Here is a 24,209-nt window from a genome sequence, read left to right on the forward strand (position 1 = left end):
GACTACTCTGGCCAGCCTCAGACAGGGCGACGACGAACCACTACGCACTACTAGAAAAATTAAAATTAGAGAGGGAAAAAATCCGTCACTAATCTTCATAAAATCCGTCACAAATAAGTTAGTGATGGAATTTGTGACGGAAATGATTCCGTCACAAAATTTGGCGTCACAAAATATTTAGTGACGGATTATTTTCTCCGTCACAATTAGTGACGGAATTAAGGCATCACAAACAATATAATTTCCGTCACTAATTTGTAACAATATATGTTTAGAAATTAATAAAAATCCGTCGCAATTTGTGAGGGATTAAAAATCATTCGCAATTTGTGAGGGATTAAATCCCTCGCAATTTGTGAGGGATTGAGATGTATGAATCCCTCACAAATTATGCTGAATCCCTCTCTATTTGAGAGGGATTAAATCCCTCGCTATTTGAGAGGGATTGAGAGGTATGTGAGTCCGTCACAAATTGTGATGACACAAAATCCCTCACAAAGAATTCCTCGCTATTTGAGAGGGATTAAATCCCTCGCTATTTGAGAGGGATTGAGAGATGAAAGAATCCCTCGCTATTTGAGAGGGATTGGGAGATGAATGAATCCCTCACTATTTGAGAGGGATTAAATCCCTCGCTGTTTGAGAGGGATTGAGAGGTATGTGACTCCGTCACAAAATCCGTCACAATTTGCGACGGATAAAATCCGTCACTAACTGGGTTGTGAATCCCTCACAAACTGGGCATCTTTGATGACTAAATTTGTGATGAATAATTGTGAAATCTGTCACAAACCGTTGTACTGAATGAAATCCATCGGTGATAAATAAAATCCGTCACAAATTGCAAATTATTTTTTCGTAAATTTGTAAAGAATATATTTTTCTCCTATAATTGTGATTAACAAATAATTTATTAATTAATCAAAGAAGTTGAATTTATTGTGTAATTGTTTAAAAAATTAACAAAATAAATAATTAAGAAAAATTTCTCAATTCTATAAAAACATGCAACTAAATACAAATAATATAAGAAAGTCAAGCATACCATAGATACAAATAACACCAAATATAACAAAGTATCCCTAATGTATGATAAGTACTATAGTAAAACTTAAACATAACAAATTATAAGTTTAAAGCATAGTAAACATAATAGTAAAAGATAATGCATCCCTAAACATCTATATCATGATCATCATCTAACTCATTATCATCAGATTGTACTGTGTCAGCATCATGTGTAGGAGGAGGTTGGAGAGGACGAGAAGATTGAGAAAACATCTCCATAAATTGCTTCAGCTGCTCACGAACCAACCGAGACTCTTCCTGTGAAGCACGAATCAAATCTGCATGGCTTTGCAATTGTTCTTTTAATGATTTGTTTTCTTCAGACAAATTTGAAACAAGATTTTTCATTTGTTGATACTCAGGAGTTGAGATACCCTCTAAGAATGTAGAAGAAGAAGGTTTATACTTCCCAGCCTCTGAACCTGAACCAAATATTCTTCCTTTATCGTTCACACCACCAACAACATCATAGAAAATACTATTTTCAGATTGCACACTAGAGGCAGCATGATCTCCCGATAACTGTTGTGACTCTCTTTCAGATAACCGTCTTTCATACTCATTCTATAAAAAGAAAAGTAAGAAACAAAAGTATATAAACATTAATATCCATACTGCCATGCCGAGCTCGAGCTCGGTATCACAGCGTGGAATAACCTCGGGCACGCACTGGGAGATCTCGGCCTAAGCGAGATCCGCAATCTAATCAGATCATAACTGATCTCGGAGATCTCGCTCCAGATGAGATCCGCAATCTAATCAGATCATAACTGATCTCGGAAATCTCGCTCAAGATGAGATCCGCATTCTAATCAGATCATAACTGATCTCGGGGATCTCGCTCCAGACGAGATCTACTATCTAATCAGATCATAACAGATCTCAGGTCCAAGGCCCAACCCTAATTCACACAAAGGTACGTGCATTATTTATACAAGACTCATACTCCCACAAACACTAACTTTAGCATCAGAGTCTCTTTTGCAGGTACCACCCCCATCTTGGAGCACCAGCGTACCTGTGAAGGAGGCTCACCGATCTTACTTGGCGGATCAGCTCTATAGCAGATTTCCGGTAAGAACAGATATTAAATTAGTCAATAATTTTAAATTCTTTTAAATATTTTTAAAATTAATTATTTTCTCCAATGATGAGAGAGAATTTAATTCATGAGTTTATGGAATTTTTTCTTTGCCTAAACATTGTTAGCAAATTAAAGATATTATAGAAAATTAATTAATACAATAGACAGTTAGAAAATTGTCTTTTAAAAAAGGAAAAGTAATAAGATAAAAAGGAAAAAAAAAAGTTTTTTTTTGCATATATATATATATATATATATATATATATATATATATATATATAAAGTTACATCCCACCTGTACATATATTGATTTTCAACTTTTAAATAATGTAAATCATGTGTATAGAATAAAGAAAGAAAAAAAATGCTAATTAAAAATTTAATATTATTTAATTATATCAATGGTATTTAGAAGAAAACTTATTTTTAAAATCACCCTTCTATATGGAAGTTAATACAAAATATTGAAATTAAATTAAATAAATAATATTTTAAAAATAATATTATTAAATGGGGTGAAATTAATTAAAATTTATTTATATCTAAATTCGATATGTATAAAAATATTTTTGTTTTATTCTGGAATTAGTAAGTAGTAACAATTAAACGATCTTAATGTTATATTGGTATATATATTGATAATAAAAAAAATTGTTGTGGTTCATAATTTTCACTAATTTTTATTTATTAAATGAAGACAATTAATAAAAATTAATTTTATTTTTTCAGACATTAAATGTATTTATTTTATATATAATATTTTCTTTGCAAAATATTAAAAGAAAAAGATGTAGAATGAAATATCATTGGACTAGCCTGCTAGAGATAGCTTGTATAGTGATGCATTTAAACGGACTGCATCAAACATGACTCCAGTATTCTATCAGGCCCGGCCCGGCCCTAAACTGAAATTATGCTTATTCATCTCTAAACTGAAATTGTGGTTATTAATATACATATATTAATAATATACTTTCATTATACTTTTTTCTAAAATATATTGCAAGTAAATAATTTTCAAATAAATATGCTTGTTCAAACGTTAATTTTTAAAAATTAATTTTGCAAGTAAATAATTAACTCATGATATATAATTATATATATATATCCTTCCTTCAATCTTTTTCATCTATTTCTTTTTCTTCTTTTTCTTTAATGTTCTAAAAAAATAGTTTTTTCTAAAGTATGTAAAAAGAATCTCAAAAAATTATTTTCAGTAATAATGAAAATATTCTTTTGAATTTTTTTTTCAAAACACTAAAACTAATGTTACAGAAACTAGATGCATGTGAAAGGAAGGGTGCATAAGGTTTTTAAAATTCTATGTTTTGGAAGGAAAATTATAATTTTAAAATTTTATTTCATTTTGAAATCTTGGAAAATAGAAGAAGGCGATTGCATGAGAAAGGGGTGAGTGCTTGAAAAAAATTGAAAATTCAATTAAAAAAATTGATTTAACAAGTAAATAATTGACTCATGATTATACACAACTTCCTTTTTCTTTTTCCTTCTTCTTTAGTGTTCCAGAAAATATGTTTTCAAAAATAGATAAAAAAAAACACCTCTAAAAAATTATATTATAGAAACTAGATGTGTGAAGAAAGGGTGTGCGAGAATCTAAAAATTTTACATTTTAGAAGAAAAATCATGATTCTAAAATTTTAATCCATTTTAAAACCTTGAAAAATGGATGAATGAGTGCATGTGAAAATGGTGAGTACTTGAAAAAGAAATTGAATGTTGAAGACAATGAGACAAGAATGGGGTGCATGTGAAAGGAGTGAATATTTGAAAAAGAAATTACATGTTAGAGGCAAGGAGATAAGAAGGAGTATATGTAAAAGGGGTGAGTATTCAGAAGAAGAAAAAATTGAACTTGGAAAACAAGAGAGTTTATAAAGTTGAGAAATTAAAAAAATAAAAAACACATTAAGGGTATTTTGAAGAAGAAAAAAAAGTATGATAGAGGTATATTATTAATACCGGAAGGTGTAGATATCATTAGCCTCTTTTTGCTATCTTTTAAATACTTGTTTTTTGATTTGGCCTGAAATGCTTGGAGAGCAAGCCCAAAATTGTTTTTTATAATAGTTTTTGTGTGTGTACTATTTTATCCTTTTTTTAGTTGAGCAAATTAGTAAATTACACTATTAATAAATTTTAAGATAATTTTATTTATAAGTTACTTACGTATGTTAGTAAATTAATGAATTACACTGTTAATATATTTTGAGATAATTTTATCTATAAGTTATTTACGTACTTGAACTGAAAATGAATGCACATTAATAACTCATATAAGCATTTGTTAATGTGTACCCACTTAATATATTATTTGATAATTATTAAAAGAAAAATATTTATCTTGTAAACTCACAATTTTTGACAAAAATTAATTATTATTTTTAGCAATAAATACTTTGTATCAATATCATGATTAAAAAAGTTTATTAACTTTTTTTATTATCATGGTAGTAAAATTTTGCTTGATTAATTAAAAGTTTTTACTAGTGAAATCAAAATCAAACTTTATAATATTGAGTTCTTATAGACATTAAACTATTTTTCTAATGCATGCACATGTTAAAAAAATATGATTAATTGATTCTTGAACTTTTGTTAATTTTTGTTTTTAGTCTTGAATAATTTTTTTATATTATTTTTAGTCCTTGAATTATTTTCAATTTTTATTTTTGGTCTTTAAATTTTTTTCCCATTAATATTTGGTCACCAGTGTTAAATTTTTTGTTCATAAAAAATATTTGTGCAAAATCAAATAAAATTTATTTAAAAATCTAAAATAAAAATTAACGAAATTTCAAGAACTTAGAACATATTTAATCCTAGAAAAATATTATTCCTCTAGACTAGGGGTGGGCAAAAAACCAAGACCCGACCCAACCCACATTAACAGAAAGAAGAAAAAGGCTCTCATCAATCAAGTTTGGGATTGTTAATCGGTCTGACCAACAGATTATTAAGATATGTTAAGTTTTAGAAGTTGTTTTCATCGAGAAACATTTCCAACTAAATTTAATTAAAAATCTTTAAAAATAAACTTTTGAATTCACAGACTCAACGTGATGCCTCCACCCTATGTTCATAATCATTCCCTTATTCATGTTAATCGAGTAACAGTCGTCAATATACTACTTTTTGATTCTCCTTCTTATTGATTATATCTCTCCTTCATCTCATTGGGCTTGTCTTCATAGTTTTTTTCATTCTTAGTTTTTTTTGCTCTTCATCCATTTATGCTTGCATGTTTGTTGCCTTCCTAGTTTTTTTCTCTGTGTATCCTTTGTCCCCTTAATTTGTTACTCCCCATCACTTATCTTGTCTTTGGCATGACAATGCGTGTTTTTGGTGCTTTACCACATGCATCATATCACCATGCATAATTCTTATTTATCATCCAACAATCATTATTTATTGCACTAGATCTACATGTTTTCTCAAGAGGAGCATTCGGATTTGTGATGTTTGTGTAGAGTTGTATATGGTTTTGACTTTTGACATTTCATTTCACGCAATGACGAAGAAAGAACCACCATTGTCATGCATGCAACAACAAAAGAAAAAAGTTTCAATTTTCAATCAGAGAAGAGATGCGTTAGGATGACGAGTCTAAAATAATTCATCTACTTCAAATCGAATATGCTTCAAACCGAACTCGATCCAATCTGAAGTTATGGCTTGATTTGTAATGGGTTAGACTTTTTGAATCCAATTATGCATAAAATGGACTATTGATTACTCTTACTCTAGTCCTTATTATAAAATATTTTTAATTGAATTATACTTGCTAATATAATTAATTATATTAATTAATTTTATTGAATTTATAAAATAAAATCATAATATACCAATTTTACATTTCTTACTTATTATTAAATTTTCATGAGAGAAGTAAAGATATTATTTCGTATCAAATTGTCTTGGAGAGTTAAAGAGGTGAGAGAGATAACATTTATCATTTTTTTTGTTCTCATTATTCAATAAGAAACACATATTATTACAATCATTAAAAGGGGTAAAAGATGATAAATAAATTTAATAATTTATAGAAATTGTAAAAGTGCCTTATAAAAAAGACAATCATTTTCTTTTAAATTGTGTTTTATAATAAGGACTGAAGGAGTATTAACTATTATGTTGGTTAACTTTGCATTTCAAATCAAGCCCTATAGAAATAAAGTGGTATCTCTAGTCATGACTAGATATCCAATGTGAGAATCAATCCTTAAACCTTGCGTTGATTAATGAGGTCAAGTGTCAAATCATTTTAACCAATAATTTTTTGTGGTTACCTTTAAATTTGTTGAAAGAAGTTTTTTTAAATTGAAATTATTAAAATTTTATTTGTGATTTACAATGTTGTAAGATAAATTAAATAGTGTTGTTTTGATTTTTATAAAAAAAATTAATTATGAATAGATTATTTATGATTTTTAAGAAAAAAAAATTCAAATGAAGACAATATTCAAATAATTAGAAAGCTATCACTTTCTCAAATCACATAAGTTATCCAAAATCTCAAGCCAACCCTTAACAATGAAAGCAATCAATCTTGATTGTGGTGGATCTATATACATCTAATATACAAAACTATTTGAACTCCTATAAATCATTAAAATTAAAAAATAAAAATTTATGTTGGACATGATTTATTATGTATTTTATTAATATTTTTTTAAATAAGTCAACTCATTTTAAAGTAAGGAACACAAATAAATCAATTTAGTGTCAACTTGTGATTAATTATCCTAAATTAAGTTTATTGTCAATTCTGAATGAGTCAAAAATCAACTCATTTTATCAGCTTTTAAAACCTTCATTATCTTTTTTATTTTATTTTTAAAAAAATATGTTGAGTCAACCTATTAAATCCAATACTTGCAATGGAATAAGTTGGATTAGTCATATTTTGTCTCGTTAAAATGAGACAACACAAATAATATAACTAATTAATAGTCTAAATCAACTATAATATCAACTCAAAGTTAATTAAATCGGCTCCCTTTAATAATCTTAATTTATTTATCATTAAATTAGTCTGATTCGTATTAGAATAACATAAACAACATATGGTGGGGGAAAAAAAAATACAGAAATCAGTTCTCGTCTTGGCAAAACTACTCCTAGTTGTTCTAATCAAATTTGGAGTCAACGAGGTTTTCACTTGCTAGAAATTCAAGTTACAACTAGCATCTGAACATTCGAAACATTCAATTAACTGCAATCTGAATGTAAATATATATCAGAATTAGACATTCTAAAAGAAGAAACTACACAAAGGCAAGTGGACACATACACCGAATTCATCATCATCATCATAGTTGAAGGGGTTTTTCCACTCTTGTTCTTGCATGACTATGATGAGACATAGTTTGAGAGAATCCAAGAAGGCCTTTCTGATCTCATGAGCCTGTAGATGGCACACCCCATCACTACTCCCATCTCTGCAACATATTGGAACATCATTGGTCTCACAAACACTCCCCACAGACCTATCACCACCATCATCATTTCTGCCACCAAGCACATAACTATCACAATGTGTGGTTTTTGCCGATTTTGCCTTGTTTGACAAATCTATGATCATTGGTTGTTCTACTGGTACTACCTATTATGCACATGCAAGTTGGTTTAGGTAATTAAGGAGTCTTGGTAAATTGTTGTGAGTTTAGGAGCTTGTAGCTTTCATCTCTGCCTACACAACTAACAGTCTTAATCTAGGAGGGGAGGTTGAGTCTTTGTCCTCTTGTCAAAATCTCAAGTCTCAAATTTTGGGTCACATATATCGAATGTTGGTATTCGGCATTGACAAAATTATGTTGCATGGAAAATGACTCAGCGTGGAGTGGAACCCTCCACCTCAGGCACAACTAGGCCCAATTGCTCAGAGAAATGAAAAATGGGTCCTTTGCTTACCTGTGAATGGCCCACTAATGGGGCCTTTTCTAGTCCAACTTCACTTTTAACTGGACCACAACAAAATATGGACATAGAACAAAATCATCACGTTTTCAAATCAGCACAGAAAAATCCAAGGATTATCAGTTTTTTTTATAGTAAAAAAGTTTAGATGAGTTGGTAGAGGTGGTTCGTTAGAGTAAAAATATGATTCACAATTTAATAAGAATTTGCAAAGATACATACGTATTATCTATTAAAGAAGTTCTCAAATTTTCTTAGTATCTGAGCTAACTTTTATTGACAGGTTGATCTAAAAAGTGCTTGTTGCTTGAAAAGGTTTTTAAAGACTTCTCAATAGAAAATATTGTTTTAGAAAAGTACTTAAAAGCCCTTTCAAGTATGTATCCAACTGTATTCTTAGTAGTAATGTGAAGAGTTTAATTTTTTTTTATCAGTAAAAAATAATTACAAAGACAGTAAAATATTTAAACTTAAAATTTTGTACATGTCACTTTATACTATTTTAGTCGGTAGTAATGTGATGAGTTTAGTTTGGCATAAATTTACTATTAAAATGGATAATATCAGTATTGAAAAGAAAAACAAAATCATATTGGTGTGTATAAGGAATCTTCATAAGATCAGAAAGTAAGATTCAGAGTGAGGCCAAGTATTGTGTGGCACCTATTTCTTGTACGAAAATGGAGTAAAGGATCAAGATCGAATGATGCAACACAAAATGCTTTTTTAAAAAGAATATCAAAATCATTTTTTTAATTTTATATTCATTTTTTTAAATAAGAATGTGTATAAGAGTAAAATATTTTTTATTATAACAAAAAAAAATCCAATACAAATTGTTACTTATAGACAAATCAATTGAATGATTCAATAAAAAAAAATAGTGGGGTCAGATCCAATATTTTTCTCATTAAACCAATCCAATTTCTAATTTAACTTATTTAAAAATCCTTAATAGAGCAAGATTGTCAAACTAAATTTTAAAAAAGCTAGCGTAGATTAATAAAAAAGATTGTGTCAGATAAATAGATTAGTCTTGAAATTTTAGTTTAAAAACAAATCAAACTTATATAATAAAGTCTAATTCAATTGGATTTGGTTTTAGTCTAATACCAATTTAAATCAATTTCACTTATATATATATATATATATATATATATATATATATATATATATATATATATATATATATATATATATATATATATATATTAAGAAGAGCAAGTAAAATGGGTTAATCTTGTTAGACTAATTTGAACTCACTTTGTAAATTATATTATGGTTTAGGCTCTAAATTTTATATTCAAATTAAATGTGAGATTTTTTTAGTTCAATCCAATAAGGTTTGTGTCATAAATAAGGTTTGGCTTGGATATATGAATCCAATTAGGTCAAGGGTTGTTTGCTTATTTTTTAATTTTTACTAGTTTATATGTTACTTATTGCTAGAAAGTAGACCAAGAGACTAAGAGTAAAAAGTCTAAAGGATTAAAATAAATCACATAGGTCAAATACTCATTTAGCCTATTTATACAATCATATAAATATTTTTTTATATTTTCTTTCACAGTGCTATCATTTTGGAATGGTATTGTGGCTGGTCAAGATATGTTGTCGCCTATGAGCTTGCGATTCTCAATTATTCCCCTCTATATGACAATGTGATCTAACTCTAAACTATCAAATGATTTACATTTTAAATTTTATGATATTAATTTTGCATATTTGATATGTGAAAGATGAAACAATATTTATAAATTTAACCTTTATGAGTCTATAGCTCTTGACTAAAGAGGTGAATAGTTATTATAATAATATTTATTATAACAAAAAAAATATCATAAAATATTATATACATTAGAATGTGTAATTTGTAATTATGTATTCACATTATGATTTTCAGGTTTGTTTTTAATTTTTCTATAGTGTTTGATGATGAATAATTAATTATGTTGCATATTTCATTGTTATAATATGTGAAGAAGTGATATACATATCACATAATAAAAAGTAGTCATTTTTAATTTTGAAAAATATCGATATTAATAATGTTGTTGATGGTCAAGTACCGAAAATCCCACTACAAAATATTCTTGTTAGAAAAAATGAGTCAACCCGAAAAAACCAATAATTTACATAAAATCATACTTAAATATCTATTTAGAAAAATCGAATTTCATCTAAAAATTTTAGTCTAATTTATTATAACTCGTCGTGACCCCTATTAGTCTGCTTACAATCTTAACTCTAATATTAAGTTTGGATATAGGCTTTAATGTGTTAATTGAATGTCATTTGATTATTTTTTTTAACTACAATTCGCTCCATCTACTTTTGGGCCATATATAAGCACTATTTTGAAAATTCTACCATTGGACCCAAAAAATGGTGAAAAGTGATTGGTTCAAATAAATCACATAATCAACTTGAATCGAATGAAAAAACTAATAAAACTTGTAACAGAAAATACAATACAAATTGGCTAAATATTTGTTCACCGCGGATGAATGAAATATTCTTAATATCAAGCCATTTTGATTTTTCTTAAAAAATAAAATTATTCTCAACTATTTGCCATTTTGTTATTCTAAGTATAAAACTTGTTATGATTAATAAATGTTGATGTATGTTATTGAAACTTAGACTTAACTATTGATTCTTTTGTACTTTATTATAATAAAAGAAAACATACATATATTTTTCTTAAATATAACTAAATTTAATTATTTTTATATCATTGTTAGGATCACTCGAAGACCAGGTAACTCGAAAAGCACATTCAGGAGTTTCAGGAAGTATCAAAAGCTCAAGCTGTCCGTATTCAAAATATAGTCGAAAAAATGAGTCGAATCAAACCGAGAAGTGCTCGAAAGATGGAAATTACTGAAGGTTTCCAAGTAGTGAGTAGTTATCTCAGAACGGTTAACGGAAAATGGATCGAAGTGAAAAGAGAAAGAGTGGAACGAGCGGTTACAAGAGGTTACATTCTAAAACCACCTATTGGGCATAGTGGATGGCGGTTACTTTTCCATGACGCACATGCACTAAAATTAACCACCTTCATTTGACTCTATAAACACGAAGAAATATGTACTTTCAAGAGGTCAGAAATTTCATACTCACATTTCTGTAAGCACTCTCTGCCTGCGCATATGGCTTTCGTGCACGCATCTGCTGGGTATCAATTTCTTGACCACTTTTCTTTGCTTTTTAGGAGTAGAATTAGCGTAGTTTTCTTAGTTTATCTCGTTTAAACCCACGTAGTTATATTACTTCAGCATTGTAATTCTGGAATGTTATGTAAGTTGAACCATGATTTGTATTGCAAATATCTCAATTATTCATTTTGTTCATCTTTACATTTATATGTCTGGAAATTATTGCTTGTTAATTATTGAAGAATCTTTAGAAACAAGTAATCACTAAATCTTCCTACTACTTCTCTTCTCGTTTTATAAGACTAAAACTCAGAAACATCACATATCTAAATTGAAACGTTTTTCGTGCTAGTCTAAATAAAAAGAGCCCATAAAACTTAATTCCACCGTAAACAAATTGGCACGCCCGGTGGGACACGTTTAATTCAGAACATAATTGGACTAATTTTAGGTGTGTGAATTGCATGAGATTAAGGAGTGGGAGAACTATGTCTACGTCTAATAACCAAAATGCAAACCATAATAATGCAGATGTAGAACAACCTAACCCTAATTCTGATAGTGCCACCAATGTGACCAGGGGGGCAACGTCTCCTCCTGTGTTGCTCGAAAACAATGTTAGGCAAAATAGTGTCACTCAAGAATTGGTGAATGTTACTAGCGAATACCCCTGGGGCATGCCACAAAATTGGCGTAATACCCAACCTGTACACGTAGAAATGCCTATACCTTTTTTAGGGACAAACCCACAAGTACACGTATCCCCACAGGGATACAACCCTGGGCCAAATGGTTTGGGTTTTGTCATGCAAGACCCATATCAACATGTAGGGACAAGTTAGGAGGGTTCGCTGATTCGACCAGGGAGTTATATACCTACGGGTATTAGTAACCAAGCTATGATGGCTCTTCGACAACAAATGGACCACAGTAATCATGACATGGTCAATTTGTTGTCAACACAAATGCATAATATTATGACTCCTCTGTATGAATTGATAAATAAAATTGGAGATAAATTAGGTGAGGGGTCACCTTCGAGAGCAATGAGTGGAAATCTGAATGAGATGGAAAATCCTGGGGGGCATGAGAATTTTCACCAGAACGTAGTTCGACCTAATAGAAACCCACAGGATGACTTAGACCAAATGGTAGAGAGGATACTCAATAGAAATGAATTCGATATAGGTCGAAATGAACGTCCATATTTTGTGTCAGCCTTCCCTGATTATATCACACAGGTAGAACTACCCCGTGGAGTAAAAGTCCCAAAATTCTCGAAATTCGCGAGAGAATTAACTGAGTCAACAGTGGAACATATAGCTAGGTACGGGGTTGAATGTGGGGATTTAGCAAATAATGAATATTTGAAAATGAAATATTTCCCTAGTTCATTAACCAAGCATGCTTTTACATGGTTTACCACTTTGCCTCCTAATTCGATACATACTTGGGTACAGTTAGAGGGTAGTTTCCATGAGCATTTCTTTAGAGAAGAAACGAAGGTTAGTATAGTCGATCTAATGAACATTAAAAGACAAAATAATGAAACGTTAGATGACTATTTAAATAGGTTCAGGCAATTGAAATCTCGATGCTATACTAATATACCTGAACATGAATTAGTTAGAATTGCAGCAACAGGATTAGATTTTTCGATACGCAAGAAATTAGTAAATGAACAATTGAGGGACATGGCCCAACTTGCTGAGAAGGTGAGAAGGATCGAACAAATTAAATGGGAAAAAGAAAGGTTGAGAAAATTTGACAAATTTGTTCGAAAAGAGAAACTAGCGTATTTAGAAAATTCTGATTTTAGTGAAGATTCTAACTGTGAAGCTTCGAGTGAAGATTTTGAGATTAATTTAGCAGAACTACGTCCCGGACCTACGTACCAGTGTCAAATGCTAAAACCAGGGGGTAATATGGAAGGGAATTCGAATAAGAAATACAGTTTCGATATAACCAAAGCAGAAAAAATATTTGACATCTTATTAAAAGATAAGCAAATTATTCTTCCAGAAAATCACAAGATTCCACCATTCGAGCAAAGAAAAGGAAAGAAGTTCTGTAAATACCATAACATGTATGGCCACTGGACTAATAATTGTGTACGTTTCAGGGATTTGATCGAAAAGGCGATTACTGATGGTCGTCTTGCATTCGAAGGAAAAGACATGAAAGTTGACACAGACCCATTCGCTGCTCATACTGGATATGCCGAACCAGTCTCTATGGGGGTCAACATGGTGGATGTTACTGTGGAAGAGGATGAAAACATCGAGCCTATCTCTGATGAGAAACTCGAAGAGTTAATGGAGGATTTTGCCAAGGAGCAAGAACCCATTTACCCAAAGGAAGGAGATAGTTTGGTCGACTTCTTATCTAAGAAGAAAGAAGCAGACAAGGAAGTCATGTTGTGTCCTCGATGCAGTGCCGTCTTTGACAAGGCTGCTGCCAAGGCCTTCGAGGAGTCGGAGATGCTGAAAAGCTACAAAGCTGAGAAGCTGCGTGAAAGGACTAAAATATATGAAGGGTCGAAGGCAGGATTGACCATGAGGCAAGTTCATATGCCTCAATACAATGCTCCAGTGGGAAAAATGGAGATGTATAATTCCTCGAAGTTTGGCAATACTTACGTGCCGAACGCAAATGTGCCTGTGGGGAAATGGAACGCACCACCTAGGCCAATGATGATGGGAGGTATGGGTCGAGGAAAACAGGTCATGAGTCATACTGCTCACCCGATGCAAGGAGTGCCCGGGAGGATGCCAAACTCCATAACAGGGCCTAGTCGAGTTAATATCGGAGGGTATGGGTGCGGTTTTCGACAACCTTTCAACAACCTGACTAAGACTCAGTGGAGGAGACAACAAAGGATGAGGAAAGCTACTTTTGAAGGTATTAAGGGAAATCGTTTTTCGATTCCTGTACCCCAAAAAGGGGAATCCTCTCAGAAGTTCTTAGAGGATGATGAAGATATGATCACAGATTGCTTTGAGAGCGGGTTCGAGGATTCTCTGGAAGACATTTGTGGGGTAGTTTCCATTTTGCCTTCCGAGTATGCCGGGGCTATGGAGTCCGTCAATGAACAAGAGGACATTCATCGAGAAGATTATTTTGAGGATCCTAACTATGAGTCGAAAGTTATATGGGTGAATCAAATCTCGAGGGTTCTCCCCAAGTTCAACTCGGCGGTGTTCGACTCTCCCACAGAAGAAATGAAGGGGCACCTTAAATCTCTCTTACTGACCTTGATGATCGAAGGACAAGAGGTGAACAAGGTGCTGATCGACGGAGGCGCAGCTGTGAATATCTTGCCTAAGACAATGCTAAAAAGGTTTGGGAAATCCTTGGCTGATTTGAAACCCCACAACATCATGATCTCCGACTATGCAGGCAAGTCTTCACATCCTGAGGGTATGATTCTGCTCGATGTACAGATCGGAAGTGTGAAGAGGACTACCATGTTTATAGTGACGCCTTCCAAGGCAAACTTCAATGTGTTGCTAGGTCGAGAGTGGATCCATGGGGTAGGTGCTGTTCCTTCGACCGTACACCAGAAGGTTTTCTTCTGGAACGATGATGAAGGGTTAGAGGTCCTCGAAGCTGATCAAAAAACTTATGAAGTTGGCATGTATTTTGCTGATCAGCAATTAACAACATTTGCGAAGACCAAGCCTTTCGAGGCTTACAATTCTGGTGTGATGGACGAAGAGGAAGGAATCAAGAAAACCTTTTGCTGGGATGTGAAAAAGGGATTTATGATTCGAGCCGAAAAGGATTCGGCTCCACTGGATGAATGAAGGAAGAAAATTCTTACTCGAGCTTCTTAGCTCGAATAGCGGCCTACGTGGCCGATCAAACGGCCAACTTGGCCGAGAAAGATCAGTTTGACAATGAGGTTAGCACGACCATTTTGGCCGAAGAAAAACAAAAAAGAAAGAGGAGACAGATTTCGAGTCAATAAAGAAAGAAAAACAAAAGAGAAAGGGAAAAGACTTCGAAATCGAAAAGAAGAATGAAGAAAAACAAAAAACAGAAAATCAAAGGGACCAAGGAGTCTCAGATAAAAATGAAAAGCAAAAAGAAAAAACAGACCTAGAGGTCGAGAAGAAAAAAAAAAGGTAAAGAGCAAGAACTAGAACTCAAACTGGACTGTATTTTCGATGATTCACCCTTGGGGTTCGAAAGGGCCGCTAATGAAGAACATAAGTTAGAATCCCAAGATCCTCTCGAAGAGGTTAATCTGGGAACCGTCGAGAATAAGCGAGTCACTTATATTAGCAAGTTCTTGCAAGGGGAGCTGAAAGAGGAGGTAATTCGAATGTTGCATGAATACAAAGATTGCTTTGCATGGGATTATGATGAAATGCCAGGACTAGATCGAGAATTGGTGGAGCATAGGCTACCTATGATCCCAGGAAAGAAACCCGTGAAGCAAAGTCCTCGAAGATTTGCTCCCGAAGTAATCGAGAAAATCAAGGGGGAAATTGAGAGATCGCTGAAGGCAAAGTTCATCAGAACTTCGAGATACCCTGACTGGATCTCGAATATAATGCCGGTTATAAAGAAAAACGGGAAACTCAGAGTTTGTATTGACTTTCGAGATCTCAACATGGAAACTCCCAAGGATGAGTATCCTATGCCCATTGCTGAAACTATGATAGACGCTGCTGTAGGTAATGAAATTATGACTTTGCTTGATGGTTATTCTGGATATAACCAAATTGATATTGCAGCTAATGATGTATCGAAAACTGCTTTTCGATGTCCAAATATTATGGGCTTATAGGAATTCACCTAGAGATGCCACGAAGACTACTCCTTATAAAACTGGTGTATGGGCACGAGGCTATTCTTCCTATAGATATTAATTTGCAATCAATTCTTATACAGAAACAAAATGAGTTACCTATGGAGGATTATTGGAATTTAATGTATGATGAATTGGTTTCTTTAGAGGAAGAAAGATTGATTGCATTGCAAAACCTTGTTCAACAAAAGGAAAGAGTCGAGAAATCATACAATAAGAGTCAAAGCACGTAGTTTTCGAGTTGGTGACTTGGTGTTAAAAGTGATTCTTCCCATAGATCAAAAATCTCGACACTTTGGGAAGTGGTCTCCTAATTGGGAAGGTCCCTTTATAATCGAGCAAGCATATTCGAAAAATGCATACGTGATTAAAGAAATCGATTCAAATGTGAACAAAGTTATAAATGGAAAATATTTGAAACACTTTCATGAGAGAGCAGAATGTTAAATAGTTGTTCATTACAAGCCAAAGAGAAATTCAAAAAATCAAGATTGAAAAATCTAATTATTACAAAACTTGGACTTGAAATCTTTAAAAGCCTTATAAGCCTCATCCAAGCTTTGCCTTCGAGCAACACATTGACTCTACAGATGTTTCTTGTGCTCCAAAGTTTTGGCCAGTCTCGAAGAGATAACCTTGCCTTCTTCTTTTAAGTTCTTCTGACGTTGCACAACGTCTTGACTTTGAGTCTTCAAAGCGGCCTGTTTCGAGCGAAGAGTATTCAACTCATGCTGCAAGACTTCAATGGACGCTGTGCAATCTACTTCTTCCTGTTGTAACTTCTTTAAAACAAGGATCATCTCCTCAGTAGCTTTCCGAACGGAGATTAGATCTTCGCGGAGCTCTTCGAGTTTAGCACGATCTCCCTCGCTTTCAACTTCAATCTGAGCCACTTCCTAGAAAGTGGTAGCCCACTTCGATCGAAGATCTGAGGCAAGAGTATAAGACTGAGTAAACTCTTGTAGCTCGATATGGATTGCAAGAGGAAGGTCAGAGAAGGCAAGCAAGTCTTCGACCATCTGCTCGACTTCGAGTTTGAAGGCTGGTTCTAGGAGGGCTTGATCCAAGTCCCAACTACAAAAATGGAGGGGATTAGAAGAAAAGATTAAAGTTAACAAAAATGAAGGTTGGTGAAAAGATGAACATGTTGAGATGCCCAGGAACAAGAGGTATATCTCTCGACATTTCTCGAGAAGAGTCAATGTGGATGATTTCGACGTCCTATGATGAGCAAATATCTTAAAATCAAGAAAGAAGGAAAGGTGATCGAAATCAAAATAAAAATACCTTGGGAACCGACTTCATCGCATCCTTAAGAAGTTTCTCACTGGAAGGCTTTTGAGTTTTCTTGGAAGAAGGGATCACTAGTTTTCCCTTCCCTTTATCTGGCTTTTTGTGGTCGAAACCTAAGATGGGAAGACACATCTTTATAGTCAAGTTGGTTTCCATGCTGATACTCGAAATAACAAATAACAGAATACTGAGGCAAGTTTACTTACAGTTTTGGTGCTGCCCGAGTCCACTTTTTGTTTTTTCAAGGTTCTAATACTCTGAAATTTAAGGATCGAGATAGGTTTTCATCGAAGAAATATAAAGTCACTATTTGAAGCCATTCGATGAGGATTCAAAAATAACTCTCGATAGGAATTCAAATCTCTCTGGGTAGTATGTGCATCAAGATTGAATTCCTAGGGGGGCATTTGTTAGGATCACTCGAAGACCAGGTAACTCGAAAAGCACATTCAGGAGTTTCAGGAAGTATCAAAAGCTCAAGCTGTCCGTATTCAAAATATAGTCGAAAAAATGAGTCGAATCAAACCGAGAAGTGCTCGAAAGATGGAAATTACTGAAGGTTTCCAAGTAGTGAGTAGTTATCTCAGAACGGTTAACGGAAAATGGATCGAAGTGAAAAGAGAAAGAGTGGAACGAGCGGTTACGAGAGGTTACATTCTAAAACCACCTATTGGGCATAGTGGATGGCGGTTACTTTTCCATGACGCACATGCACTAAAATTAACCACCTTCATTTGACTCTATAAACACGAAGAAATATGTACTTTCAAGAGGTCGAAAATTTCATACTCACATTTCTGTAAGCACTCTCTGCCTGCGCATATGGCTTTCGTGCACGCATCTGCTGGGTATCAATTTCTTGACCACTTTTCTTTGCTTTTTAGGAGTAGAATTAGCGTAGTTTTCTTAGTTTATCTCGTTTAAACCCACGTAGTTATATTACTTCAGCATTGTAATTCTGGGATGTTATGTAAGTTGAACCATGATTTGTATTGCAAATATCTCAATTATTCATTTTGTTCATCTTTACATTTATATGTCTGGAAATTATTGCTTGTTAATTATTGAAGAATCTTTAGAAACAAGTAATCACTAAATCTTCCTACTACTCCTCTTCTCGTTTTATAAGACTAAAACTCAGAAACATCACATATCTAAATTGAAACGTTTTTCGTGCTAGTCTAAATAAAAAGAGCCCATAAAACTTAATTCCACCGTAAACAATCATTTAATGATATTTTTTAAAAAAATATTTCTCATTTAATACATGATCTTTCAATTGTACTACTTTTTTGAGACATGTAACAAGGACAATTTATGAAGAATTTTATGGGAGTAGTAAAATTTAATACAAATAACTAATTTTTGTAATATGGATAAAATTAGTTTTCTTTTACTTATAATATAGAATATAGAAAGTATAATATATTGATTAATTTCAACCTTTGTATATACTTTAATGCTTTGTTTGGGAAGTGAGAAGAATTGAAGGGGATGAGATGAAATAAATAAGAAATAGTTTGATAGAAAATATGTAAGAATTAGAATGGAAATTGTAGTTATTTGATAAAGTATAATTAGGCAGAAAATAGAAGAAGAAAATTGGTATTTTAAAATTGTATTTTATATGATTAAAATTTTATTAAAAAAGTGTTTTAACCAAATACTATTTTATCCATTTTTCTTTTAGACTTTTATTATATACTATTTGATTTTTAAATTTTTTTAAAATATAATTTAGTAAGATAATCGATTATAAGAACTAACACATAACCAATTACATTATGTTTACTTCAAACACCTTTCGATAACCGCATAATTAGTTATGTCAAATTTATAATGAATTATGGACCTTTTGATACACTTCAAACATTTCATATAATGAATTATTTGTCAACATAATCGATTGTGGAGAATTCTTATACACAAATAACATACCATATAATACATTAAGATTATACACAATGTTTTGTGGGGCGTTTATTTTAGTCATCCAATTTTCAACTGTGTAATTTCATCACAAATCCTCACACATAAGAGGGTGAGAAGTTACGCATAGGGCCCATCTCATATATTGTTATTATTATTTTATTAATATGGATTTAATTAATTCAGATATTACTAAACTATTAAACCTTCTTGGTAATTGTAGAATCACTAAAAACGAAAAAAAAAACTATTAAATCTGTATCAATGCCTTAAATAATTTAACAGTCAATTTGATTTAAAAAACTTAGGCCCTAAATTTAATGACCAAAATTTAGGTCCTAAATTTTATTCCGAAAGAGCTTAATCGGGAATGATATATTTTAATTTTTTTTTTTAATAATTTCTCTGGGCTGATTTCGAACTGTTGAGCACTTGAGTTCCGCTTATTAATGCCATACCTCCCAACCACAATGAATTATCATATGGCAATCCTTCCTTCAAATATTATAAGAGAAAAAGAAATATTAGTAATATATTATTTTAACATGCTTTTTATTATTAAAGAAAAAACCAATGTCTGGTAATCAACACCCAAAAAAAATAAATTAATACTGCTATAGAATAGACATCAAATCTAAATGCAATGAAATTATAAATAGTAACATAAAAAAGTAAAACTATAAGAACCATTATCAAAACCTTATGTCAAATACTACTAAAATAATATGATTATTATCAAAGTTTTTTGAATATATAAAATAATATGTTGAATGCCATTTTATATAAGCAATAAATCTTGTAATCGTGTACAGAACTCCTTGGTGGGAGTTCCCTTGTTTTGTTATTAAGAGACATTTGTAAAACCAAAAGGAGTGAAAGCCATAAATGTTTAGTCTTAAGCTAATGAGCCATGTTGAAATACGATGATTTGATTTTCAGTGCATCCACGAGTTGCTTGCAAATTCCAATTGCAGACATTTAATTTGAGTTTCAATTCTCCATACTTTTATTTTATGTGCCTCACCACCCTCACCTCGTAGTTGCAGTTATTATCAGCTACGTTTATCAACAAGTTTAGTAAACCAGGTGTGAGGCATTTTAATTAACACAATTTATTTTTTATTTAAATATGAATATTTATTAAACTATAGACATAAAATGTTTTGGATTTGTTGAAGTGAACGATTAATGTAAAGGTAAATGACGTATATTAATTAAGTGTATTAAAAAAAGAGAGGAAGAAAACATGTCTATATTAAAACTATAGTTAAGGGTATTTGAAATATACATTACTAAAAAAATGTCATTTTCCTGCAAATTTTTCTTAAAAAAAATATTCGCAAAATTTTTTTGTGAATTTTTTTACAATAATAATTTCACAAAAAAACTTTACGAATTTATTTGTGAAAAATAATTTACAAATATTTCTTACAAATTTTTTTATGAAAAATAATTTATAAGAAATTTTTGCAAATTTTGCTACAATTTTAATGATCATAGAATTTTTTTTCATGGTAAAAATTTACAGAAAATATTGTAATAATTTTATTTTATTTTTTACAAAAATAAATTCGCAAGTAATATTTACTAAAAAGTAGAAAAATTTCGCTGGCAACTTTTCTTGCGGATTTTCCTGTCAATTTTAATCCGTAGAAAAAATTAAAAAAATATTTAAATTTATAATTTTAATATTTTAAAAAAACTTTAACTCCCACGTCGATTGAAAATAAAATAATTGAAGAGTATATAAGTTGGGGCAACACTTACTCGGATGAATTCATTGTGAGCATTTGAAAGTTGAAGAATTATTGATAGAATTTATAGTAATTTCTTTGATTTTTTTAGTAAAAAATATTTCTGCAGAATTTTTTGCAAAAAAATTTGCAGGAAACTTTTCTGCGATTTTTTTTGTAGGAAACTTTCCTGCGAATTTTAAAATTCGCAAGAAATTTTGCAGAAAAATTTCTTGCGAATTTTAAAATTCGCAAAAACATATTATTTACGAAAGTATTACTTGGAGATAAAATTTCGCAAAAAAATTCGTAGGAATAATGTTTGCTACGGATTTTAATACAAAATTTGCAAAAAAAAGTCGCATGTAATAAGATAAATTCTAGTAGTGATATTAATTAATAAATAAAACTAAATTTTAAATAAAAATTATTAAACTTTTTTTAGCATGGTAACCATTACTCTTTTTAAAAACTTTTATTCGATTATGTAGAAATAACAATATACAAATGCTGCCAAATATTAAAAGAATATTTAATAAATGTTAAAAATAATAATTTATTTTTATAAATAAATAAATAATTTTTGATATTTTATTTATAAAAAATTAAATAAAATTTGGCACATGAAATAAAAATGAACTAAATCAAAATTAACACACAACTTAAAATAAAAATTATTTCAGACAGGATTTCATTCACACATATTAGTAGATTGTACTATAAAATTAACCAAGGTAAAGCAGTTGTGGGATGCGGGGAAACCTTGATTCAGAAATTTCATAGGAAAAGTATAGATTCTATAATGATGTTCTCTTGAAACCCTCTCTCTTTAATCAACTGAAGACCACAGAATATATAAACCCCATCGACCTGAAGCTTATTACATGAGTAACTGTCTAATGCATTTATCAGTTTTATCACAGTGTATGTGGGTAGAGGCACTCCACACTTATTTAACCAAGGTCACTCTCCTTCGTTTAGCAAATTATTTCTTTTGTATATATAAAATGAGTGAATTTTAATTTTAGTCTGTAATTTTTTTTATTATATATTTCTAAAATTTATAAACATTATTTTTAATCTTTATTATAAAATATGCTGATTTTGGTTTTGGTACCTACAAAATAATTTTTTTATTATCATCTTCTAAAATTTAAATCACTATTTTTAATTCTTAATGATCATATATAACATTTATTTTAAAAATTTATAAATAAAAAAAATTATAAATGTCACATGCATATAAAGTATCATAAATATTTGTGGCATGAGATAGTCATGTAATATTTTAATGAACCTATAAATATTTAAAAGGATTATATAGTAAGGACTAAAATAATAATTTTAAATTTTAGAAATAAAAAATTAAAGAAACCAAAATCAAAACATGTTGATTTTATCAGAACTAAAAATATAATTAAGCATATAATTTATATATTCAAAAATATAATATTTATTTATATATAATTTATAAATTTTTATCGTGTATAATAAATATTTAATTTATGTAATATACATACTAAAATACTAAGTGATATAATAATAACATATCAATTCACTAAATTTTACCAGTTGACTTTATAGAATGTCAAAATATATGATCACTATAATATTTTAAAATTTAAATGAATCAATAAATGCCAAATAATTTAATATATAAGAATTAATTAAATATTTTGATAGAAAAAGTCAAACAAATGTCATTCAAAATTTAAAAATAAGATAATATTGTCCCTAATAATAAATTTAAAATACTACCACATGTAATACATTCAAATAGAATGTTCCTAATAAAGAAAAAAAGAAGTTGCATCTTAATTTAGGAATGGAAAAAAAAAAGGGTTGGTACGTCAAAAATGGTTAAGTTGGATTGGAATTTCTGTGCTGTCTCATCTAATTCACTAGCTTGTCAAGTTAAATGGTAGGTTTGTTTTGTCAATTTGACTTATTTTTATTATTTTATTTTTAATTTTTAATTTAAATAAATTATATGAGATTTATTATTTGAGTAATTTTTTATTTTTTGGTATAATAAATATGTTATGCATTTGATTTATTTTATTATATGTAATTTCATATTTTTTGTGCAGCAAATTTGTTGGAAGATTGATTATCATTATAATTAAATACTTACTTTATTATGACTAATTTGATATTTGTTGTATAACAAATCAAATCTAATAAGTGACACCTAATATAAATATGCAAAAAAAATTATTTTAAATTTTTTTTTGTCAAGCTAGGATATCCAGTCTATTTTCAATTAGTAGGTCAACTTAACCTAGCTAACTCATTTTTTTCAGATTTAGGGCAAAACAAGTCTAAACAAACTGGACTAATCCATCTTGACATCCTATCTTAAATACATTTTTATTGTTGTATTTTTTTCAGTAAGGGTGTTTCAAAAATGTATTGCATGTAGTAGAACACCCATTGTTGAAAAACATTGATATTAAACACAAACATTTTTGTTGAGTGAGAATATTTTTAGAGATTTTTCTTCAATGAGATAATTTTTAGGAATTTTTTTAATTTATTATTTAATTTAATTTTTATTTATCATAATTATTTATAATTTTAAATTTTAATATTTTTGAAATAAATTATTGATGATAAATAAAATAATATTGTGTTACAATATAAATTACTTATTATAAATTTAAAATATAATTTATATGTTTAAAAATATCTATTTATATAAATTTTAAATATAATTTATATATTTAAATATAATATTTATTTTTATATATATTTTATTATAAATTTTAATATATATATATATATAACAAATATTTAACTTGTGCATTGTACATCCTAAAGTACTTATTAAATAAAAGGTTAAAAAAATTTAAAACTTGTAAAAAAAAAAAAAAAAACTTCTTAAAAACCTCGTCGCACAAAAAAAAAATGTTTGTCTGATATATAAAAAGTTGATTTAAAGACATAATTGTAATTAACGTAAGAGAGTAATTATAATTGATAAATGTGTCAAAACTTATGGATTAAAATTCATTTCGGAATAATTTCTTATTTTTATTCATTATACTAACTGATTTGTCTCAATATTCATAATTTGTGATTTTAATTGATAAGAAAATTTATTATAAATAATTTATAGTATTTTTTCTTTAATATATTTAGATTAAAATCAATAATTTACAACAATTAAAATTTAAACAGTTCATTTG

The 24,209-nt window shown here is 30.1% G+C and overlaps 1 protein-coding gene across 1 annotated transcript; it reads left to right on the forward strand.

The window, feature by feature from the left end:
- Nucleotides 1–12,296: 12,296 nt before the first annotated feature.
- On the forward strand, nucleotides 12,297–15,056 carry LOC145952482 (uncharacterized). Its single transcript, XM_083064848.1, has one exon. The coding sequence runs from the start codon at nucleotides 12,297–12,299 to the stop codon at nucleotides 15,054–15,056; it is 2,760 nt and encodes a 919-aa protein (XP_082920974.1).
- The last annotated feature ends 9,153 nt before the right edge of the window (nucleotides 15,057–24,209 follow it).

The sequence above is a fragment of the Cajanus cajan genome, chromosome 10 (genome assembly GCF_000230855.2).
Source record: "Cajanus cajan strain Asha chromosome 10, NIPB_CcT2T_4, whole genome shotgun sequence".
Classification (NCBI taxonomy): Eukaryota; Viridiplantae; Streptophyta; class Magnoliopsida; order Fabales; family Fabaceae; genus Cajanus; species Cajanus cajan.

What these genes read in the sequence shown, in the direction of transcription:
- LOC145952482 (XM_083064848.1), top strand. Translation starts at nt 12,297, where the DNA reads ATGAGTGGAAATCTGAATGAGATGGAAAATCCTGGGGGGCATGAGAAT.